General features: G+C 38.0%; 1 protein-coding gene across 3 annotated transcripts in view; it reads left to right on the forward strand.

Annotated features, from left to right (window-relative positions):
• The window catches only part of HIPK3 (homeodomain interacting protein kinase 3), a 72,250-nt gene that overhangs the window by 23,770 nt on the left and 23,017 nt on the right, over positions 1 to 25,463 (forward strand). For all 3 annotated transcript variants that reach the window (XM_027699281.1, XM_027699299.1, XM_027699290.1), the window contains exon 3: positions 24,853 to 24,976. In XM_027699281.1, coding sequence (XP_027555082.1) covers positions 24,853 to 24,976 — 124 coding nt within the window. The remainder of the gene's footprint in view (positions 1 to 24,852; positions 24,977 to 25,463) is intronic.

The following is a 25,463-nucleotide window of genomic DNA, read 5'->3' on the forward strand; positions in this document are numbered from 1 at the left end:
GGTGTTTGTTTGTTTGTTTGTTTGTTTTTTGCTGTTTTTTTTTTTTAAATCCTAGCTAAAGATCCAGAGGAGAATCATGGGGATGGGAGTGGATGAAATGACATCCAGCCTTCAGGTTGGTTGTTTTTCTGAGCTAGAGATTTTCTGAGTAACATAAGCTGGGATAACACATGAACCATTGGAAGGTACCGTGGAGATTCTAGTAATGTCAGCCCAGATTTCAAGTTAATCATGATGACTGGAGCAACAACTTAAGTCAGAGTTCGGATGAGCGTTCTCTTGGTCTTTAGATTGCTTCAGTTTGAGCAGAAGGGAAATTCTTTCATAATTTTGAAGGCAAAAAAACTCTTGGTTCTTGCTGTATTGCGTTTTTCTGAGGTTGAATGATAGACCTGTTTGTCATAGCTAAGGTTTTGGGAAGCAGCTTTTATTTTTCGCACATTAAAATAGATCTCCTGAAATGTGATCTTTTTTTTTTTTTTTTCACCACACTGATATTTATGTCACAAAGATCTGTTCATCTGTGTGTACGTGAGTGTGGATGTATCAGGTATCTTAGCTGCAGAAAATATCAGTAGTAGCTGTAGTGTTGTAATTGTAAATATTATGTCTGATTGCTCCCACTGGGCCTCTTTTCAAAATGTGGCCGTGCATTTCTGTTGTAAGAGCAGATTGTGCTAGATCTAAATCAGCGGGATTGAAAGCAAAGTCTGTGCATCAGCCCCTGTCTGCCCCATCTGACATCCTTGTGTTTGAAGAAGTGTTTTGGGGGTGAGGGCTGTCTTCTGCATCCAGCCCACAGCATCCAGCAGGAGCGAGGAGGAGGAAGCAGACAGAAGCAGACGTGGGGAAAGTCTTTTACTTGGATGAATACACAAAGATTGGCTGAGCTGCGGCATGGCCTGTGAAAGGGAGAGGATGTGCCACAGCTTGGGGCTCATTCCATTAGCCACAGAAGGCAAAAACTTTCTCAGTTGATCTGAAAATCAAGCAGGTTGAGCCAGTGCAAATAAATAATATAAGCACATCTAGGATACTTAACGCTCACGTGGATTCAGACCAAAATCAGCAATAAAATGATATGGAATTAAAAACCAAAATATTGACAAGAAAAAAAACCCCTTTTGTGAATTCAGGAACCAGTTGGAAAGTGTAGAGGTGTCTGACATAAAAACAAGTATTTGAGATGTAATTAAGTAAAATTACACTTTGTATGAAAATAAGTTGCCTGAAATGTCTGGGCTGATAAATTTTGTACTGTATATTTGAAGGTCCTTGATCCTGCAAATGTTTTGGAGGGATTTTTTTGTTTGGACTGTTAATAAAATAGCTTCTGACAAGTGAGATGGAATTAGGGGCCTGGGAGAAGCAAGCCAAAAGCATTTCACAGATAAGATTTTGAAGAAGTTGCATTCTGAAACTATGATGTTACCTTAAGAACATTTCCCCCATTGTAAATACCAAGGATATTTCTGTTGTCCCAGGACAGTGCAGCAATCTCTCACAAAATATTGTCTTTACATGGTTCCCTTTATTCAGAATTCCATTGTTTTTAATTCCTTCTTGGATGTTTTTGAGAATGACAGGGTCTCACCCTTATAGTAAATCTTTCTAAGTGTTCAAAATATTTAAAACCAGCAAATACTTTATGATGAAATCTTTCACAAGAGTATGCTTTATTGTTTAAATGTAGTGCACACAATCTTATTTTAATGTTGAAGATTCAAAATTAATGTGAACTTAAAATGTATTTTAATTGCCCAAAACTGATTCTAGGAATTGAACTGGAACAGGGGTTTTTTAATTATTTTTTATTACATTCTTTCAATAAAACTCAATTCCCTGATAACTTTTGAACATGTTCATTTCATGACTTCTTTGAAAAACTGTAGGCATCACATCGCTTATGTACAAGGCTTTTATATAAATGTAACACTGTATTAAGTTTTTAAACTGCGTATTACTGTTGTTTTATCAACTGGAAAAAACTAGTAGGGTATGCTGTAGGTTGCAAATCAATAATAGCACTTGGTACTTGCCAAAAAGGTCTGATGGCAAAAGCAGTGTTCACACTAATAGCACTGAATGTAGTTCTCAGTGCCCTTTTTGATCCCCAGTAATGTTTAAGTTTTTGAGTTCTTGATTTTTCTCTCTTTCACTTCTTGCCATCCAGTCAAGATCTAGTTTGTATTTTTTATATAAAGTATGTTATTTGCCTATGAGTATTTTAAGAGTATTTTTAATACTTTGAGGTTTTCTTCAGCATTTCTACACACTTGTCCCCCCATCACTATAAAAATGGTTTCTGAGCTGCATTTAAACATCTCTGTCCTCTAGGTGGCCAATTTTTTGAGTTCACTAAGGTGTCTGTAGTCCACAAGGTTTGGACCTTGTCTTATGGTATATCCAGAGACTGTGCTATAGCTTTTGGCTTCTCTGGAGAACTACCTGAATTCTGTGTGGGCTGCTACCAGTGGGTGACAGCAGGGATGGAGAGACCTCCAGCTGTTCCTCTGTTTCTGGCAGTAGCAGAAGGGCTTGCAGGATGATGTCTGTGCACTGATGTACTTGCACAGGCATCATAGAATCATTAAGATTGGAAATGACCTCCAGGGCCATCAAGTCCAACCTTCAACTGAACACCACCATGCCAGCTAAACCATATCATGAAGTACCACATCTACTTGTTCTCTGGGTGACTCCACCACTTCCCTGGGCAGCCTGTTAATGCTTAGTCACTCTTACAGTGAAGAAATTTTTTCCTATATTCAACCTGAACCTTCCTTGGTGCAACTCGAGGTTGTTTCCCCTTGTCCTGTTGCTTGTTGTTTGGGAGAATAGGCTGACCCCACCTCACCACAACCTCTTTTCAAGTTGTTGTTGTAGACAGCAATAAGATCTCCCCTGAACCTTTTTTTTTCCCCAGGGTAAACTCCCCCAGCTCCCTCAGCTGCTGCTCATAGGATTTATATTCCAGACCCATCACCAGCTTTGTTGCCCTACTCTGGAAATGCTCTAACATCGTGCTGGACACGGCATTGTGTGGAGATGCAGCTGGTTTTGAACATTTCACTTCTCTGAAAGAGTAGCTAGAAGTGGAGCAGAGGGCCATTTTTGGTAACAAGAGCCCTAGAAAGTAGAACAGGAGGATGTAATTTGTAGATTATATGGTATGGCTTCTGGCTGTGCTTTGGTTTTCATATAGCCTTGAATTATTTCAACGATTTCCAGTAAGAAAGTATTCTTAAATTGAAAGCTTTCCTGGATGTGCAGAGTGGCTGGGAAAGCTCTGTAGTTAAAGTTGGTGTCTGTCTGATTATGCTGTGTAACTTCTGTGGAGAGAGGCACAAAAAAAAGTGATGCTGAAGTTTGTTTCTTGCTGTTTCTTTACTGGTCTCTTGGCCCCACCAGTAGATGAACTATATGAGTCTTCTCTCATTGAGTTGGCATTGACCTGTTTTTTACATGACCAGCATCACTTTCATCCCTAGTATTGTCCTGTTCTGTGTAATTTTCCTATTTAATGCAGTGTTTAATATAGGCAGAGGTTGTTTTGCTGCAAAAAGCCTACCAAAAAAAAGCTGCGGAACTGACAGATATTTAACAAGGGAAAAACCTGCAACCCCGCAGGGTGTCACATAGCAGGATAATTAGGAATTAGCATGTGTCGTTAGTGGCAAAATACTCCACCCTGCCCTCTGAATGACTGTCCCACAGGGGTGGTTGCTCATGGAGTGGTGCCATGGGCCATTTGGGTTAGTCAGTTTGTAGCCATGCAGTTCGTTGCCTCCCTCAAAGAGCAACTTCAGCATTTCCTAAGCCAAAGTAGCACTAATTTTGTTTCACTTATTCTCTGATTCTTCTGAGGTTTTGTTGGTTGTGATTATTAAGCATCTGCATATGTGAAGCACCTTTCTTTTCTTTATATTTCTATCTGTAGCATCATTATTAGCCCGTGTACAAATATCATCAAATTACTCCCCCTGACCCTTTTCTAATGTGGAGGTATCTGACACAAAAAGAGAAGCCCCTAAATTTAGTCTGATATTTAATTTACTAAATGGGATGGAGGTCACACCTATATGCCATTCCCTGTTCTGCAGCTATTTTTTGGCACTTCAGCATTTTCATTCTGTGTGTACAGAGGACTGAGCTTATGTGAGACCACTGACTCTCTCCTGCAGGCCTGTATGAAATAGTGCTGCTGTAATACCTGCTCAAGCATTTCGTTAACCAGAGTACATAGGTCATGTCCTCCCAAGGTACAGAATCTGTATCAATTCAACCATTTCAAAGAAGATGGTTGTTATATGAATTAGGAATATCAAATGCAGAAGTAACCTCAGCCCTTCCCTCTCCTTTAATGACACAATTAAACTTCTAGTAGCAGCTAATTACTTTGTAATTAGTGCTGTTTCCCCTCCCAACACGGGAGACCTGTAATTTCCTAGTTTGTGCATGGTCCTTGTTCTGGGTTTCTGGTGGTGGGTGCCAAGTGCACAGAAGTGAACTGGAACCAGTGTGGTCATGAATTGCATCGCTTATGCATCTGAAGCATGTATGGAATTGGATGCAACAACTCATTTCCCCTTGCTGTTGTGCTTTGATTTTAGCTTTGCTTCAGAAGTTTATATTCTCAGACATTTTTCCCCTTTCTTAGCTTTTTTTTCTGTGGCTGTGCCTTAAGAGAGAACTTTTGTAAGACACTATTTTGTCAAGCAAGTGATTTACGGGCTTTGAGGTGAAAGCAAAAATGAAAGGCAGTACACAGTCTAGTGTGGTTTAGAAAATTAAAAAGTACAAGTATTCTGTGGTTTAGTTGCAGTCATCTAAGTGGATTAATTTTGCAATTTTTTAGTTAGAGTTATGTAGCTTAATTTTTCTTCTGCACAAGACAGTGTCCATGTAGTTTCTCTTAAAGATTCTTTGAATGTTTTCTTTGACTTTTTCATTAGACAATGGTTACAAACAAATCTCTGAAATTTCTCTGTGTGTGTTACACCTATAACTTTCTGCTGGGGAGCAGTGAGGACAAGCAAAAGCACCTGTTTTGAAAATGAACTGTGACCAGCTTGTTGGAGGGGACATTTAGTGGGCTGCTCTTGGCACTTCTGAAATGGGTAGTGCAAGAAACTCCTGCCATAAGAAATCCATTGGTTGCTGGGTGGGTGTAATCTAGCAGGATTTTTGGAAAAACTTCAGAGCTGACCTGTGAGCTTTTTCATCTAACTGGTTAATGTACATAAAGTGTGCATTTGTCCCAGTACCACTGAACCTTCAAATACTTCAACCCAAATCTGACAGAACATCAAAGTCCTGAAGGTGCTGATAACAGCAGTATGCAGAGTAGCTGCAGAGTAGAGGGAAGATTCAAACTAGTGATCCCTGCAAGGTGAAAAGGAAAAAGCTGGCAGTTATCCTTGCTGTTTTGCAGTAGCCATCTGGCTACTCAGTGTGTGCATAGCTCTGGACTAACTAAATTATAAGCTTGTTGCCTTTGCATGCTATAGAAGACAACCCAGAGATCTAGTGTTGTTCATTCTTCTCTGGGGAGAGTAGTAGTGCAAATCTGAAAAAGCAGCAACAGCAAAGTATAATTAAGTCCAGGGGTTGTTGATCTGCTTGTTTACATTTGTGTGGCATGACAGCAGATTCTCTTCTTCAGTGGGATGCGGCACGAAGACTTGTGGAGTAATGTGTGAAAAGCTTCCTGACTTCTAAAATGGAAATAATTTCCTGATGTTGACTAAGCATCTGTGTTTTTAGTTCTCTCTTCAGCTTGTTGCTCAATGCTTGCTTCTCATGACTGGCACCACCACTGCAAGAGGAACAGAAAACTCTGCAGAGACAGGGCAGGGAACTTTATTTAAAAACACAAGACAAAACAGCTGTACCCCCTCGCTCCCCACCCAAATCCAAATAAAAAAGCCTCCACCCAGCAACCAGACCAACCAACCCAAAAGCCACAAACCCCCAAAAGCAAAAGACATCCCCACCTAAAAATGTATGGGGGAATGGGAAGAGAGTGCATGCTCAGAATCACATCAAGGTAACTGTAGCTGTATATACCTCTACTTACAGAACTGCCTTCTCAGAGCAGTGCATTGCTGTATTTAATTTTTCTTTTGTTTTGTGGTTTGGTTGGGATTTAACTATCCCTTCAAGAAACAAATATTTTATAATGTCTTACTTGCTTTAACTAGTATGCAGTATTTTGTGCCAAACTTCCTTAAGTCTGAACCTATGAGTAAATATCTGAAAAATCAAAATTCGCCCAGTTTTTTCTAAAATACACTCCGGTGCTTGGCATCTGAAATACTGACACGTGGGATTCTTCACATATTTCTGCTAAACAAGAAACAAGTCCTTTAACTGCAGCAGCTTGAGCAGATGCCTCTTTAGGGCTATCAGTACTGCAAGGTGTCCTCAGGAGTTCACGTTTCTGCTATTCCACTCCGAAGGGAAAATACTTTATGCCTTTACATTAACTTTTGGGTGGGAGTCATATTTACCTTATTGATACAGCATAATTAGTTCTGTGGTTGGGGAATTTTTCCATCACTTGGAAGCATGTGGGTCTCCTAGAAATAGTGGTAAAAGTCCTATTCTGTGTCACATAAACACACAAGGGTCAGTGTCTCCCACCTCAGCCCTTGGAGCACAGAACGCTCATGGAGAGGGTGTGTTTGAACAGCTCCTTTTGCACCACAGGTAGGCAACGCTCTGCTCTGAGAGTGGCTGGCTAATCTGTGTAATTATTTTGAGTATTTAAGTATTTGCAGTTAAGCAACCCCAGCTTTGCTGCCTTAAGAACATCTTACGCAATTGGACCCTTCCCACGCTCCGTCCGGCTCAGGGAGACTCGACACGGTGGAATTTTTAGTGTGCAAAAGAGGTAGGGAATGCAAAGGGAGTCATTGAAAATGTGCCATTACGAATATTTTCTTTTGCAAGTCAAAAAATATTTTTTCCCCATTTTTCCTAAATCTCTTGTACAAGTTATTCTATTTACAGCTTTTTTTTTTCTTACATGTTACTAAAGAACTGGTAGCTGAAAGGGATTAATACCCATTTCCTGGGTATTAATCTGTGATGTGGTTTAACACACTTTTTTAATTCTTTGTCAAACTTAGCTGTTAAACTGGATTTTAAAGAAAATATTTTAATTTTTGTTCTTTTTATAATCAAACTAAGTTTCCAGGTTTTTCTTTTTTATTCCTTGTCAAACTTAGCTGCTAATTTAAACCGGATTTTAAAGAAAACATTTTAATTTTTGTTCTTTTCATTTATAATCAAACTAAATTTCCAATTTTTTTTTTCTTTTTCAGTAGCCATGGTCTTCTTTTTTTCCTTTATTGGGCTCATGTGTGGCTTACCTAAGAAAAATGTGAAAACTTTACTGTGCTTTGAAACGTGGTTTGTGTAATTTGCACAATTAGGGGCATCGTTTTTGATGCTTAGGGGTAACATTTTTGATATGGCTTACAATAATAAAAATAACTATTAGACATACATTTCTGTGAAGCAGCAAATGTATTTCAAGTAGACCTAGATGTCATTACAATACACTTCGCTTTGTAAAGGGGGATTCTTCCTTTGCTCAATCTCATTATTTCTCCTATATCAAACATAACCCATTCAATAGGAGGCTGGATGAGGGAAAGGGCTGCCAAATACACATGTGAGCCTCTAATAACCTTCTGAAGAATATAAAACCAGCTCTGGATGATCAAAGATCCAGTCAGTATCCGGCCTGTGCTAGTGATGGATAGCAAAACTCTATGCAAAGACAAAGCAGCAAAGGTACATTTATGTTGGTGATTCCTAGCATGTTCTCCTAGCTTCTGTAGGTTGGACCTTTTGTGTCTGGTAACACATTACAGGTAGGTTTTTTTACCTCTTTTTTTTTTCTTTTTTTTTAATGACATACACTTCTGGCCTGGCCAAATTGGGCAGTGAAGCTCCCCAGCCCAGTTATGTTTTATGGAATAGATTTTGTGTTTGCTGTATGAAAAGGTCCGTGTGGGGAGCTGCTGTGTGGTGCAGAGGACAATTTTATTGCATGAGCAACCAGCACTTTGAAATATGATCATTGGCTGCTGATGTTGCTGAGCCAGACAAGAGCCCAGGAAAATAGGGTAAGTTGTGTTGGAAAGATGGTCTCATGAAATTTTCCGAGCAGCCCTGGATGAGTACAGTAGGGTAGCACTTTTTGCCGGTACAGAATGAGGGAACTGTACCTTGTTTTCCGAGTCCTTTGTGCAGCCAGCACGTCAGCCTGTCCTGTCCCTAACAAAAATGTTTTCTTGTGTTCCTTGTGTACTTTAACCTTTTTGGTTACTCCCCTTTGACCCTTCATAGGGATATTTTGGGGCCCTTCATTAGGAAGACCTGTGCTCTGTCTCCCACTCGGCATTATCAACATCAGGAAATAGAGAGTGTTGGTGGGAGAGAAGGAAGGAAGTTGGACTTCAAAATTCCCCAGTTTGGAACCAGTTGGGGTTTTTTATTGTTTTTGTTCCTGTTACTAAGCCTAACTTTAAAATAAATTTCTTTTATGTGAAGTACAGTAGGAACAAACTATGACTCCACTTTCAGGGTTTTTTTTTTCAGTTTCTTTCTGGTTTTAGTTAGATGCTACAAATGGGAATGACATAAAACAAGGGGGTAATGCTTGTATTGACACGGTTCTTGATGATTCCATGAAAACTGAGGGGTCAGGAATTCATGTTACTTCTGTTCTCTCCTAGCTGACTTCTCCATGTGAAATCTTCCGTGTATCGTGCGTGTTAAGGAGTGGGGTGGAGAAATGGGGGGTGTACATATCTGTGAGGGCTGCTTTTGATAAGAAAAATGTAAAGCTTTTCATGAGAAATATTTGCTGAGAATGCAGAGCTGGATTTGCTTTCCCTAGAAAGCATCTGTGAGTTGAGTTCTAGGCGATAGTCAATTTTCACAGCATCAAAATTGAATCGTTTTTAAACTGAAAAAAAAAATCACCAAGTTGAAAAATCAGATATTAGGTTCTTGGTTGGCTGCAAAATGTATTTAGCCTTCCAACCTGTGACTGATGTACAGTCTAATTTCATTAGAACAGGTAATCCTGTGTCATGCATCTCTTGAATGTTCTTTGCAGCAGTTTTTTTTTTAGAGCACTTTGGGTGGGAGCAAATTCATGATGAGCTTGTTGTAATAGTTGCACACAGGATAAAGAAAATAGCTTATAGGTTTGTTCTGGAAATGATGACTTGACAGTAGCCTCCGGCAGTGGAATTTAGCTATCAATAGTGTGTTAATCCAGTTAAGTAGAGAGCCTTTCATAGGGAAATAAGGGTCATGTGTTGTAGCTAAATAATTACCTTTAAAGTAATCACGCAACTTGTAAACATTGCCTCGATATTTTTGTGATATCTTTTTTTGACACAGTTATGACACAGCAATAACCCCTTACTGAAGCAGTGGCTTTGGGTGGTATTTATTTCAGAACATTCTTATCTAAAGCTGTGTTGATACGTGTAAGCACTGACTTCATCAGCTGGTTTTTGCTTGTTCCTGTTTACTGTTTAGAAGATACCAAAAGTATGACAATTGTAATTACACTTGCATTTATACACCGCTTTTAAATCATAGCAAGCTTGCATTGAGGCACGCTGATGATTTGGAGAAGTTTATGAAGCCAGTGCTCTGTTTTATCTGGCTGATAAGTGGGGCTGCCCAGGGTTCAGTTTTCACCCCAGAGATCCCCTGGACACAGTTCAGCTCCACTCCTCTTCCCCCTCCAGGGGTGGGGGCATTGGTTCAACAGTTAAGCAACAGTTGAAATCACCCCAGAAGGAAGAAAACTGCTTAAATGCATGATGACTTACTTCAGTTAACTCCTGTTGTAACTTCAGTCTCTCAATTCATAGATTTTTAACATACTTCTTTTTTTTCCCCCATGCTCAACAGTGAAACAAAAAACCTATGATTTCACTTGTCTCTCATTTCAGTGGGTATACTGGCACCAGTGAGGGATAAGAAATACACAACACAGTGAGGTATGTGCTTATTCTGTCCAACGAAGCCTATCTTTGGTAGTCCTCTTGAATTTGGTAACAGTGTGCCTTGTTAAGATTGCCATGCCATTCCTTATTGAAGGTTGCTGCTATAGAGTCCTTAACCCCTCCAGATGTAAGACATTTGAGCACAATTGTTTTGTTTCAGACGTTTGAGGCTGATTGTAGGGTTGTTTTTTTCTTTTTTCCCCTAATGAAACTGTAATAATTCAAAGTTGAACACCCCCTCCCCCTGATCTTGGCAGATAAAATCTGATGATACCTGTTACATTGGTTGGTTAATGTTCCTGATAGTTTACCATGCTACTCTGAGGTTGGATAGATGATGGAATCAAGTGAGTGGCAACCTGTTCATATGCCATAGTTCATATGAATTTAAACTGAAATCAGAGGTATGCAGTTGAGTCTATTTTTGTCATGCTTAAAATAATAGAAATGTTTTAGAAACAGGTTTGGCATCTTTGAGAAACCTTCACACCTGTAGTATTATAAATCACTAAATAGACATGAGGTTTAACTACTGCAGGTCCATAAATGTGTTCCACTGTTACAGGTACAGCTTGGAAAAATGAACACTAGTTAGTCTATGGAATTGTACCCACCTTTGGGAGAAAACTTAGTAACTGTAATGCACTTTATTGCTACATGGTGCTTAATAAGCCCTACAGTGAACACTGTACTATTACATTGACCGTCCTTGGAGAATATAAAATGGTAGCAGAATGTAACAATCTCTGTTTTGAAACAGGACCATCTTGCCTTTTATTTCAAAAGACAGTTGCTTTAGGTCTCTGAGGTAAAGGCCTGTTTCCTTGGTACTTCACCAAGGCAGCTTTTTGTCTTTAGGTACTCACAGTACCATACCTTAATAAGTCAGTGACATAGTTTTTGTAGACTATAGTGATTTTTATCTTCAGATTAAAAGTTATTTCAAAAATGCAGCTTTTGGGATTTTTTGGATGTCTGCTGGATTTTCTGCCTTTCTTGGCTGGTTATTTTTAGTTAGAATTTATGTTTAAAAAACTTGTAAAGTTAAAGCATAGTACAAGATGATTTGCCTAAGGGCATTTGCAGTGTCAGAGCCAGAAAATAATAATAAAAAAAAGTTTGTCTAGTTCTGAAATGACTAATGAAAGTACTCGTATTTATCATTATGCTCTAATGGACTCTTCCTCATAAGGTTATGTTACTGGCTTCTAAGTCTCTTCTATTTTGAATTTGATGTAGATCTGATACTGCTCGTTTCCAACTATTTATTCTCAAGAGGCTATTTCTGTATAAGACTTCAAGTATTCCAGCATCTCGGCAACTGTTTGATAATGGATAATTTTGCTGCTTATGTCCCAGCATCATCATTAATGTATATGTTGTTTAGAGAGCCTTGTTTGAGGCTGATTGACTGCAGTTCTTCCTGGGTAATTCCAAACAAATCTGTAAGTCTGTCTTGGCAGTGGGATTACTGCCAAGGATTTCTTTAAGTATATTGCCCTGCTTGTGATAGTTTATGCTACCCTTTTCATGGATAATTTAATTTCTTATTCATATATTAGTCAATGGTCTTTACTGCTGTCAATCTTAAAATCGTGATTTCACAAGGAAGACATGTAGAAAAACTTACTATGAGGAAATGCATGTCACACAAAAGTCCCACTGAGCTGATGATAAGGATCCTGTCTGATTTCACCTACACTCTTTGGTCAATGCCAGTGACCCAAAAAATCTATAGGAACTTCATTAATATAGAAGAAAACTGTAAAGATTTCCCCCACCAATTAAAGTGTGTGTGTGTTTAGGGACTGTTCAGTTTGGAAACAGCAAATTCAGGGTATTGGTGAAACTGGGCCGTAGTGGGCTGCTTTTGGGAGGTGTTTTTTTCTTTCAATAAGAGATTAATTCTTTTTTCCTCACAATTTTATTATACACAGATTACCCGCTTGTTTCTAGGTTGACTTCTTCTTAAAATTGAAAAGCACAATGTAAAACTTCCAGAAAACTTAATGAACTTGACTCAAAAGGAAATATTAAGTCTGTTAGCAAAGACATAGCAAGAGCAGTGCTGGGAGCCTTACTAAAAAGTGATGACATAATGCAGGGCTGGCCTTTGAAAGTTTGTCCTATCAGTTTGTGGTGTGACAGCATAACCTAAAAATAGTTCCTGGGACTAAGAAAAGGTAACACTTTGATTTGAGGATTTTTTTTTCCCTTGGAAAATTCATATATGCTGGAAACAAAACAAGTGTGAATTCTCCACATCTCCAAGGAAATCACAGATACTTTTTTTAGGGGAGATTTGTTAACTGGACTTCAGTTTTCATCTTTTCAAGGAGTGGGAGTTCCCAGTAAATACTCCTACTGTGCAGACTCCTATAATACCATGGCCTTTAGGGCAGTGTTCAGGGTTTGGCCAAAGCTTGTATCACATGCAGAATAGTCCAACTCCACAATGATTTTGTTTTTGCAATTTTTTAAATCTGTTTATTCAAAATAAATTTTTAGTTGGCATGTTTTGGTTTTGTATTTTGGTGCAAGTCATTTGAACTAGAATATCTCCTTGGCACAGTATGGTACTTGGATGGATTTATGGGCTTTATGTGGTGTATATTTCAATTCTCAGTTTAGGACATATTTGAGAGTGCTTCATAATCTTTATTGATATTATATTAATGCATTCTTTAATAGTTCAAATGAAATGACAGTTGTGTTCTTGAAGTAACTACTGCTATTATTTTTTCAAAGTTCAGGAAATGTTTATTGTCCCTCACACTTTGCCAGCAGAACCTTGTGAAATTCTGTATAATTCTTTCTCTGTACGTTGAGAAGGGAGGTCAGTGGAGGGTAGCTTACCTTTCCTTTTTCTCTTGGAGACAAAAGTGTACATCCCCAGCTCAGGGCACCGAGCAGTCAGTGTGCTACAGCCCAATTTGAGCAGCAACTCTTCTGTAAATGAGGGGAAAGTTCCCCGTCAATTTGATCCCTGCTGCTTCTGTTATTATTGTCAACAAGTGCCTTTTCCTGACATGAGTGTCTGTCTATACTGGGAACAGAATGAAATTTTTAGCCATAACTAATGAGCTGCTTGCAATTATTAGTGTCCTGGACCAGACTCAAAGGGTTCACTCAGATGAAAGGCTCCCATTATTATCCAGTTATTATCTAGATCCCATTTTTATCTTTTTCCTTTAAACCGCCCTACCTGTTTTTAACTTTTATTTGCTGACAGCAGAATTTTAACATTCAGCTTGATTAAAAAGAATTCCCAGCGTAATCTGGTTACCCTGATTTCTCCTCCTTAGTGTGGTGGTAGAGGGTCTGGTTTTTACCATTAGATACCAGGCAAGAACTGCTTGAAAAATGATATTGACATTTATGTAGCGAGAAGAATAAATGGAAAAATCCCTACCCTATGTTTTAATGTTTGGGTAGAGTGTGTTACATTCTTGTATGTAATTTTACTTCAAAAACCTTTGCAAAGCTTGGCTTGCAGAAATGCTGGGGTTCTTTGCTGTAGTTGCATTCCTGTTGTAGCATGTTGTCAGGGTCTGATATGACATCAATCTGAATGTAATAGATACATAGTTAAGCAGTTTATTTTAGGATCCAAAACTCTTCTAAGAATAGACAGGCTCTCCTTTCAACAGGAAAGGACAAATAAACTAAAGTGGGAATCCAGGGAAGGAAAAATAGGGAAAAAGCAGAGAGGAAAAAGCACCTAAGGAGACCAGTAAAAGGGAAAAACGAGCAGCCTGTTCGTTTGGTGGGATTCATGGCTGGGATGAAACACTTAAAGGTACCGTTGCGTACAGATTCTTTGAGGTGACTGTGGTGTTGTGGCCAGCAGGTGTTGGGACATGCTGGAAGGCCGAAGTCTTGCAGTCTGGCCTACCAAAATAGACTTGTGTACTTTTCCTCGGAAGCAGTCCGTAGCCTTAATTCATCAGGGAGGAAAAACAATAGCCTTTTAAATTTTCTAATGTAATTTGTCTTAGTTTTGTCAGAACGTTAACAGCTGATTTTCCGCAGTGCCCCAAAGCTCAGGCTCTGTTGTATTTCCCCCTGGTTATGTTAGTTGGGATCACTAAGCTGTGGGTAAGGATGTGACTTTTTCTGGTGGTGTCATATTTACACCAGGGGTCTAATCATAGAAATGTGTATGGGAAAAACTCGCTAAGTCAGCCAGTGGGTTCACTTGCCAGAGCATCATAAATTACTACTTAAGGTTATTAAATGTTGCTGTGTACTCTGTGTTGGGTTTATTTTTCTGCATTGTTCTATGGAAGCAACAGATCCTCACAGAACATTGAGCCACACATATATCTGTAGGATATGAATCCAACAGTGCACTTAGAAACCAGAAGTGTTTAAAAATATTCTTATTAACCAAAAAAGTCTCTACTAGTGTAACTTTAAGAAAGCAGATTTAATGTCATGTATGTTAACTCATCTGCCCCAGTAGCTGATCTGTAGGTTTTCCATAATAACTTTCTTGTAATGTTTCTATTTTTTTTTAGTTTTTTGTTTTAAATTTAACAGCTGACATAGGTATTAAGTATCTACATAACACTTTATGTGGGGGAATATCCAAAGAGAAATAGATTCTGGTGTTCCATTTGTTTAGTGAAGGGACATGAATCTCCCATGTGAAGCTGGGGCATCAATACATGACATTTTGCTAGACTCTACTGTTTAAATTGTATGTGCTTTTGACTTTAATATTTATATTAATTGATAATTAAATATTTATATTAAATAATATATTAATATTTACAATAATCAATGCATTACTAATTAATATTTGACTTTCAAGTGCTCACCTGTTGCTGTTAATAGGATACAATTTTTTTTAGAATATCACTTTCTCCTAGAGGTCTTTTGCATGTTTGTCTTTTAAAATTAAACAACTTTAACAAGCCTATGCTCTTATTTATCCTGATGTCATGCTGTTAATGTTTGATTCTTGATTTGACAATTTTTTTTTTAAATTCAGTATCACTACATAAATTATCTGTAATGAAAATACAGACATTTTTCTAAGATTACAAATTCTTTTTAAATTTTTTTTTTATTTTTTCTTCTGACAGATTTTTAATTTGAGGACAGGATTGTGTCATGGTCAATAACCTTCAGGCTACAAGTCAGGATAATAGAATGTGAAAGCCTTATTCTAATACTGTATAGAACATTGTTGGGAAGGTAAATAAGAAAAACACAGTAGTTTGTATGAAAACAGAATGATCTGAAGGTCTGAGGCAGAGACATGACATGACATTGCTCTGCCTGTTCAGAAACACTTGTGTTGAATTTTGATGAGCTTTCTGTAATTCAAACAACGTAATTTTAAGTCACAATTTATCAGCATGAGCTGCAAAATTTCCTCAGAATATCACTTAGCATCATCCAGATGGGCATGCCTCAGCAGTTTAAAGAAACGAGGATGTGAGCAGATTTTCTTACCTTCTCGAGTATCTGTATGGCGTGTTCGTTTCCAGCACAGTGTGCACTGAAGAGCTGTTGTGCAGCAGCTGTATGCTAGAAAATGATTTCAGAGAGTTTCAATAGTTCCATGGGTTATCAAACCCTTGGGGGTTTTTCAAACCCTTGGGCTGAGCTGCAGACCTGCAGCAGGTGGGTGTGTCGTTGCCCCGTGTTGGAGGGCGACATCTCTTGCTGCAGAATGGAAGAAATATTGCTTTGTGTCTTCAGGGTAGACTTTGATCTTTTGTTTTGTTTGGGTTTTGGTTTTAGTTTTTGTTGGGTTTTTTTTGTTTGTTTGTTTGTTTTTTCCCTTAATAGATAGTTAAAGTAATATTTTATGAGTCACTTGATTTTTGACGTAACAGCAATATCCTTGAGTTCTCTGGTGTTTTACCTGAACTATGCCAACAACAGGGACCCTCGTGCTAATCAGTCATTTTAGAATAATACCTCTTCCCATTGCCTTGTGTCTGGTGAGGTTTTTCCAGTGGGATCTGTCTGCTTGCTCCTTTAGTACCACCATGACTTTGTGCCTCAGTCCAGATGTAGGACTGTTGTCATCAAAAGCTAAAGCACAAAAAGCCTTTGCACAAAACTTACAAAGTCTTGTCATTCTTGACAAGGATGCTACAAGAAAATACTGCCAAGCTTCTTACCCTTTTGCATAAACCCCCTACCTGTTCTTCAGCTGATGTGTTTGGGCACTTCAAGTCCATGCAGACCCTTCTAGGGTTAGAAGTTGTTATTGCCAAAGAATCAACAATAACAAAATAAAGGGTGGGAGGAATTAAGTTCTAACATGTCTGATTTGCAAGGCCTTGAAACGTCCCACACTGTGCTGTTCTCACTCTTCTCTTGTGCTCCTTCAGAGCTGGGAATCGTTGCTGATGTTAGATCCTCTCCTCGAGGGGAGCCCAGTTTGTGGCTGTCACCAGCCCCACTGCTTGGTCTTCCACAGCTACTTGTGCTTGCCCTGCCTTCGATCACCATTCCGAGCAAGATCATTTCAAGTCAGGTTTTCTCAAAAATAATTTGGACCCTTCACCAGCTCATCTTGGGTTTTTGTTTTGTACAAAATCTTTGTACAAGATTTTAGATGTTTTTATTTTCTGGGGATTGCTTCTTTTCCCTTCCCATCCTTCCCCTTGTCATGCCCCAATTAAAAGAAAGAAAAGAAGACAGGGGAAGAAACACTGAAGGTGTTTGTGGCATATAGGAGGCATGTCAGGAACAGCACACTGTATGACAGAGACCATCTCATTAAATGAGATGTGTAGGCTGTTAATTCAGCTCAGGAAGTTAATCTGACTGCAAACTGCAGAAGAAAGGGTGTCTAGGTCCTCCTAGATGTTTCTTGCTGCAGATGAGGGCAGAGGAAATGTCTGTGTGACCATCTCTTGCAACCTTTGACTCTCTGAAGGACAGAGGAGTGCAGAGTGTTCTCACAGTTAAGAGTAAATCATACAAGGACACAAAGTGTATTGTCAAAACGCAGTTATGGGTAAGTAACCTCATTTGATGCTTTAAATGTGGACACTTTGCTGTCCAAAATGTAAGTGTATTAAATAGCAGACTTTATATACCAATAAAGCATCTGAAGAGTTTCTCTGTACACAGTTTTCGTTATTCTCTTGCTACATCAGTATCTATTTTGCTTAATTTTTGTATAATTCAAAAACTGCTTAACGTGTCAAGTACATAAATAAATCACTTGGTAAGTCTTTTTGAGGAGAATCAAAATCATGAAAAGACAAAAGCATAAACATCTGTTTTTAGTAAAATCAATTTTTCATTTCGTGAGAGAGAGTGAATAAGTGGAAAAGAGTCTAGTGAAATAACATTCTCATATGAAAAAACCAAAAAGGAGCAACTAAATAATGATTATCTTTAGTATTTATGTTAAGTGGTAAGAGGAGATGTATTAGCTAAAATTTGTGCTTGCTCTTTCAAAACAAAATTCTTTTTCGGTGTCAGGAAAGCGTACTAGGATAGTTTGTTTGTAATTTTGTATTCTCTGATGAAATTACCTAAGATTGATTTATTTGTCTCATTTAATTTCTTGATGTATTTTCTTCTCCCTGTTCTGTTATGAGCCCTGTGTTCTAATGTGGGGTTTTTTTGTGTGGTTTTTTTTTTGCAGTGGTTGCTTCTTTTTGTAAGTAGTTACGTATTTGGGCCACTTTCTATATAAAGGTTTTTAAATCTCTAGGGCAGATCAGGATTCAAAGTTAAACTGGCAGCTGTATGTCAGTCTTGTACATTATATATATATATATATTTCACTGGAAGGCTATGATGTGAAGTAGGTCTTTTCTAGCTATTTGGCTTACATAGTTTTATAGAAATGTTTTATTATGCTAAAATGAAGTTTTTCCTACCAGGAAATGAAAATTCCTTTGTGTGGCACTACGAGCACCACCACAGCAATCCCATGGCCTTAGAGATTTACAGGAGATATTTACAACCTTTCCTTCTGATTTCACTATCACTTCCCATGCACGGCTCTGGTAGTGCACCAAACTCCTCCTTTAAAGGAGGAATGAAATCGTGAAGGAGGGGATAACTTCTCATATCATCCTGAACATACTTGTTCTCACTGTGTTTTGTGATACATGGTGACATAGCCTTAAATTGGGGGGATTGATTCTTTGCTGCCACCTCAAAGACACAGATGCCCCTATGCAGCCTAACTGTTATTTCCTGGCTCTGCCTGAGCACTTAAATTTTCCCTTTCAGTTTCTTTGAGTTTAAAAAAATACACCCTCCCCAATCAGAATTTGCCAGTTACCTTCTTCCTAATACCTAATCACAGAAGAGTTAAAAGAACCCTGGAAGACTGTGCAAAAGCCAGGATTGTGAACGTAAACCTGTAATTCAGTTTTGCGTTATAGATTTGCAGCACCATTCCTTTTAAAAGGACAGGGAGCAAGGCTCGTTGTCTGGCATTGTGTACCACACTTGAATTTCTAGGATCAAATGCACATTAACACATGACACTGCCAGTCTGCATTCTGACATCTCAACGGGCTTAAAAGCAAGAGGCAATGCAAATATAAAAGTGTTTTAAGAAGTTCACTTGAGTGATTTTTTTTTTTTAAATCTGTACCACAACTTTAATTTTAAAGACTTCTATAAATTTTACTGATATAACTCTTACTCTAACAAAATGACATTACAAGTAAAACTTATTCTGACCATGAAGAAGATTGTAGAGACCAGAATATTGTACACAAGAATGTAGTTTGGATCAATGGATTTGCTTGGGCATGTCTTATATTTGTGCAATAATAGTGATTTTAATATATAGAAAATGAGATACACATATGTTTTCAGATCAGTGGTCCATGTATTCTGGAATTTGGTTGCTGGAGAAAATCTACCATAGCAAAAGTTTGCACGTCAGTGGCTTCTGGTGCAAGTTTCTTACATCTCTACCCAGTTGATGGCTGTTTTTATTCTACATGGATACAAACCTTACTGTATAATTTAAAGCCCCTTGTGCATATTTTTCTGCTGATCCATTCTTAAATACTCTTAATATTTTTTACACCAGCAGTGGCCTATGATTCCAAGGGTAATTGTATTCTGGATTTAAAAAATTCCCACTTTTATAATTACATCAGTCTTTATCTCAAAGTGAGTGGGGGATTCCTTGCTCTTCTCTAGTGAAGCAGGGCATTAGAAACTTCTGGCTGCTTCTCTTCCCTTATTTATTATATAACTTGAGTAATATTACTGATCATTCATTCTTTCCAGAAGCTTTATAGTTCTAACCAGGCTTTCTTCTTGTACCCAAGTCTCTTGAAGTCTTTAATTTATATTGTTCTTTTCTGCGTCTTTTCTATTTGATGTATCCTTTTTCAGATGGGGGTGACCAAAACTGAACACAGAATTCAAAAGTGAACACACACTATTCAAGGTGAGGGAATATCACTAGTTTTATATAAGGCATAATATTTTTTGGTATGTCTTTGTCCTTTAAAAATAAGTACTGATATCCTATTTTTGCTCCCAATTGTAAAATATTTTTCTCGAGTAATCTGTAAAGTTGTCTAGATTTTTCACTGAAAAGTTGGTTAATTTATAACAGTAATTCTTATGGGTAATTAATTAATATTATTGTACATTATTTTCACTGTGGTTTACTGTACACCATGTATGCTCTACTTCCTGTTGTTGTGTTGATCCAATTGCATATTTGAAATTCCTTCTGAAGACCATCATGAATGCACTATAGAGACAACTGTTCTTTATATCATTCATCATTCACAAGTTTTGTCATTACATGGTTCCTTCCCATTTCATCCTTCAGGTTATTGAATTGTACTTGCCTGTGATTCTTTTTTTTTTTTTTTTTTGAGTATTGCCACCTTGATTTGGATCCCTCTACCCCAGAGTCTTTCCTGTGTTCTTGCACATATTGTAGAAAGGTTTGCATTCCTCCATGTTCATGATGAAGATTGGTAGTTGAAGAGAATGAATTGTACATGAGAATACTCATCAGAATGCTCATTACCATCTCTCATTAACTTATTCATTACATCTGACCCTCCTCTTAGACCTCCTTTGTTTAGAAAAGAATTATACATCCCGCAACCCTCTGGTTATTCCTTTCAGAGAGTACATGCTTGCATTATGCTGGTGATGGTAGTTCTCCATAGCATGACTTTGACCAGGTCATTACTAAAAAAAACCCCTTACCCTTTTGATGACTGCCTTGCATTAATATTTATTATAATGGTGACAGTATGTTGTATCCAGAGCAGATAATTATTAGGCATTGTGACCATGAACAGCGGTAAACAGGGGTAGCAAAGTTTGGCTTATATGAGAAGAGTATAAATGTTGTGTAAAATGCTCATGTTAGAAGCACTGTATCCATTTACCTTCAACTATATGAATATATAGAACCCAAAATTTATGGAGAACCAATATTAAAATTGTTACTCAGTGTGTTCGAAATAGCAGAGTTAAAATAGCTTGATAAGGATTATATGCCTGTTTGGAAAGAATTTTTCTGCAAAAGCTCTAGGAAAGAGCTGCCACTGCCAAGGATATGCCAGCATTCCAGATGTCCAGCATCTGCAGAGTAGGCAGTAGCACCTGGGGAATGGAAGTAGCTCCATGTTCCTCGTATGGCACCGTTGCCTTCAGCTTCTAGTACGGAAGTTGGTTTGGGTGGGGAGTAGAGGTTTTGTTCTTGGAAGGGATTCACACAGATGCATTGAAAGGAGTGGGAGACATGAGGGGAGGATGACTACTTCTATACTCTTCGCTCTTTTGGAGAGCAGCAGCCTGGTGGTCAGTAAATAAACCAGTGGCAAGTGATCGACAGTAGATCCATTGACCCTCTTGTGCTGCCAGAAGAGAAATGGAATAAAAATGGCTCAGTCTTTACTCTCATTTCCTTGATCTGTGAGGGGGTATATGTGGTTTGATTATGTGGTAGGGCCTTCAGTGGGAACATATTTGAGAAATCATTCCTGCATTCAGCTGAATTTTTCATAAAATGAGTGGTTCTGGGAAGCTGCTGCTTTTATTGTTTTATGCTGTTCTTCAGTTGTTACTACGTGCATTAACTGTTGGGTTTTAGCTTTTTCGTGGAAATTCTGTTCTAAATTAGATTTCTAACCAACAATTTCTAGGTAATTATCATTTGAAATGGCTGGACTTCTTACAGTTTTTGTCCTGATGTACCTTTTCAATATGGGTAATTTTTGATCTTCATTCTTTGTTCATCCAGTGTAAAGGATGGAAGAAATTTTCTGTTACTATGCTAAAATTTTGATTTCTTTTTTTTTAATAGTTCTTGCTTGGGGTTTGTGTGGTTTGGTTTTTGTTTTTGTTTTGGTTTTTTTTTTAAATCCTTCCTCAAGGAACTATTTCATTTTTCTTTAAATTTGTTTATTTTGTTGCTTTACTCCAAGCTGGCTAACACACCGAAGCTAAACTGTTTTATGAAGTGTTCTGATCTTTGAGCAACTTCATGGAACAAATTGTACGGTTTCTTTCCTCATAAGCTTACAAAAACTTGTAGAGTAGTATATGTATTAGTGGTCTGTGATGTAATAAATAGAAATATGACTATCCAAACAAGCAGCTGAAGCAAATATTCATTTGCATCTTTAATCTTTTTAGATATTTACAGTTGAAAAGTCTGAGCTGTGCTGTGTGAAGTGAGAAAGGAGCATTTTAGATGTGTTAATCTAGGAATTTTTGCTTAGTAATATGAATCTTTCAAGTGTAGTAATATTGTGTTCTAAATTATAAGTTAAGTTTTATGATAATATTTTTAATTAATGTTTAGTGAACATTGATAGGAAGGAAATAGATGCTTTCTCTGTAAAATCTTGCTTTTAATTTGAGTATTTTAATTGTTGATGTCTTGATATGGGATAACAGATGCTATTTACGAAGTTGGGGACTGTGGTAGCTTCTGGTGCACCGAACATCTTGTAATCTGTAGTAAAAAACAAACATTAGTGTCTGTGTGTGTGTATGTGTGTTGCTGTTTTGAGAGAGAGAAGTACTGAGTTACACTGGGTTTTTTTGAGTAATCTGATGTTAAAGTGAATGTTGAGACATCTGGAGTTCCTACCACTCTGATGTCTTTGGTTGTAGTTCGGAAAGGGAATGCCTTCCTTTTAAGCTGTGTGTAAAAATATTTCTTATATGAGAAAAGAGCTGTGAAAGGTCATCTTAAAAATAAAAATCGAAGAATGACTCCCTCCACTTTAACACTTTTCTCCCCAATTCTCCAGGTAGATTTTAACAGGAAGTTCGAAAGAAGAGAAAGCAGAAAAAGGTGCTTCTGAGCCTGACAGCAACAAACTTTCCTTTATCAAAAATGTTTGAGCTGGTTAAGACCAGTCTAAACATAATCAAACTCAGTTACAGTTCTCCTGTAACGTTTGCTGTGAGAGAGTTGCCCCCTTTTAAGGACTAACGTGAAACATGGTAGGACACAGTGAACCCGAAAGAGCAGCAACTCTTCATCTTCCTCACCCCAAGCTAGGCTGAAAATGTTTTTTGTTCACTGTACTGTAGTTATGGTGCAGGTAGCACATTGATTTCCTCTTCCTTTCTGCATGGTAGGTCAGGTGTTGGGAATTGAGGAGCACAGGTCTTGCTTGCCTCTCCTGCAATACGTCCCTTTTCCTTAGACTTATTAGTGCTTTTCTTGGTACCCATGAAAAACTAAAAGAGAACTGTATTTTGAAATACACTAAGCATTCTGTCTCTTTTTTTTTTTTTTTTTTGGCATTGTATCCACCCTTATCCTTCTATTATTTGCAATGCTGTCCCTCAAAAGAGGCGAGCGACAGACCGACCGACTGCGGCTATTTTTATACGGCGCACATATTAACCATTGAGTAAACGTAAGAGGTTTTAAAGAGCTTATTTTAGCAGAAGCATTTGTTAAAGCCCCTATATCCATAGGCTGTGTGTGTGTATATTCATTAACTATTCAGGGCTGTAACATAATACAACAAAAGGAAGTGTATTTTTGCGGAGATCTGTAACAACCATACGCAGACTGGCACCCGGCCAGCAGGTCAAGGCAGACGTTTCTCGCTGCTATTTCTAGTCTTGTGGCATCTACAGATATTGAATTTATTTCTCAGATGACAAAACTAGCTAATACTTACTGCAGTGTCATGATCCCACGTTACAGAAATACATATGTTTGATCCCCAGAAGTTTATTGTAATCACATCTTTGGAGGCAGTGGAAAACTGAGCCTCTCCAGTTTCACTGCCAGCGTAGCAAGATTTGTCCTTCATATAATCACATCTGAAATGGTTTGTGGCAAGGATGGGAAGAACTGATGTGTTGGCATGAATGGAAAGTACGTAAATATTTAATAGAATATTCTGTCCTGTAGGCTTCCTTATCTGTGGAAAGTCTTGGATTTTCCCTGTAGCAGAAGCCTGAGTGGCTTCGCTGGTCAGAGATGGGGCAGAGCATCGGGAGTCCTTCCCCTGGTGGTGAATGTGCATCCTTGGAGCTTGGAGCATGTCTGTGTACAGCTTCTACCAACTACCCCTTGTGAAAGGGGATGGAGTTGCTTCAGCTCCTGGTCTGCTGTATAGCCAAAAAATAGCTTCTCTGTCCCAGTGTAGCATAAAAATAGGGTTTTGCTCCCAGTCCAGTACGTCAGTGATTTAGAGAATATTTTGATAAAGGTTAATGTTAGAGGGGAATAAGACACGTAGGAATTCACTATGGTCAGAGAGCCTGATTTGTATGTGGAATGTCAGTAGACTACACCAGGATGTGCTGAAGCATAAGATTTGTAAGCTTTTCCTTATCACACGTTACCTGTTCAGTTGGATGCTCCTGTTCTGCCCAGCTGCAATGGGAATTGCCCTGTTGGTTTTAACCACCTTCCTACTGTTCTGTGACATGCTGAGCTAACAACAGACTGTGTGCTCTAAAAGTAGATCCCTATATAGTGTGATCATTTAAATAATACTTTACATCTCCAGGCGTCTTTCTGTGTTAGAATGCAGATATAAATTAATTCTTTTTCCTCTTGTTAATAGCTTGAATGAGCTGGGAGGGAAGGTTTTAAACGAACAAATGGAATGAAAATGGATATTTGTGAAAGACTTGAGTTGGTTTCACGTGAACAGAAATGCTAAAAGCCCCTTTAGCAGCTGTGTCAATACCAATTTTTCTGGTTCTTGAGTGCAGAAATAAATTCAGATGCTGTTGGTTAAATAATTCACATTTGTTTTAGGTGAAAAATAACACCTGCTCTGTTAAGCAAGTGCAGTGTTTTCATTTGAGCAATTTAAAATTGATCACATTGAACTGATTTGAGTACATTTGCAGTTAAGTAATTAAATTGATGTTTTAAATAGCTTTAAGTGTACTGTCCAGTTGGGAAGTGAGAGGTGGATTTTCTGATGAAACTTTTAGTTTGGTTTTTTGTTTGATATAAAAGACTGTATTTGTTTAAAATGCAGTTAAAGGCATATAACATTGAGTGGATGAATCATCTGAGATATACTGGAGGAAAGAGAAAAGTGTTGAATCAGGGACATTCTGTTTTTCAGGCATATAAGTTATTTTCATGTACATAGCAAACTGATACTTGTAGGAAAAAAAACACCTTGGAGCTGCAAGATGTTACCACAGATTATTTAAAGAAAAATGCAATTTCTGATGCTATGATTTTATTGAAATAATTAGCCTGTGTTATCAAATAACAGATTTTGTTGCTTGGTTTTTTTTTTTGTTGTTGTTGTTGTCATGTTGGATTGTTGAATTACCTTTTTTCCCCAAGGAAAAAAATTCAGTAACCATGTTTAATTTGCAGAGCACCAGAGATCATACTGGGATTGCCGTTTTGTGAAGCCATAGACATGTGGTCGTTAGGGTGTGTGATTGCAGAGCTGTTTCTTGGATGGCCACTGTACCCAGGAGCACTGGAATATGACCAGGTAGTAGAATAAATTTCACGAGCGTATACATACTTTCTGCAACTTAAGAATTTCAGATTATAAAATCCAGAATTGTGAATGTTAATGATATCCCCTATTATGTAACATTTCTTCAAGTCTGTTCAACGCTTTTAATTTAGTCTTATTGACTGTCCTAGAAACATAAATCATGTTTCTAACTCAGACTGTCTATTGTGCTGCTTTCTTGAATTAAATTTCAATTTGTCCTCCTCCTTCTATCTTGCAAAATAGATGTTGGTATTGAAGTTGCTTTTTCTGATGGGAACCAAAGTTTGCGGCCACCATCATCGCATTATCATCTCTCTTTCACTTGCCATGACCATAATGAATGGGGCTGACTCTGGAATGTCTATTCAGATGTCAGGATTAATTGCCTTCTGAATACTTTCTGATGCTTTCTGGAAATCCAGCAGAGCTCAAAGATTTGAGAGCCTGCACTTCATGAGGAACGAGAATCAACTGTCGC

This window comes from Neopelma chrysocephalum, unplaced genomic scaffold (assembly GCF_003984885.1).
Source record: "Neopelma chrysocephalum unplaced genomic scaffold, ASM398488v2 Primary Assembly neopelma1_24, whole genome shotgun sequence".
In the NCBI taxonomy this organism is placed as follows: domain Eukaryota; kingdom Metazoa; phylum Chordata; class Aves; order Passeriformes; family Pipridae; genus Neopelma; species Neopelma chrysocephalum.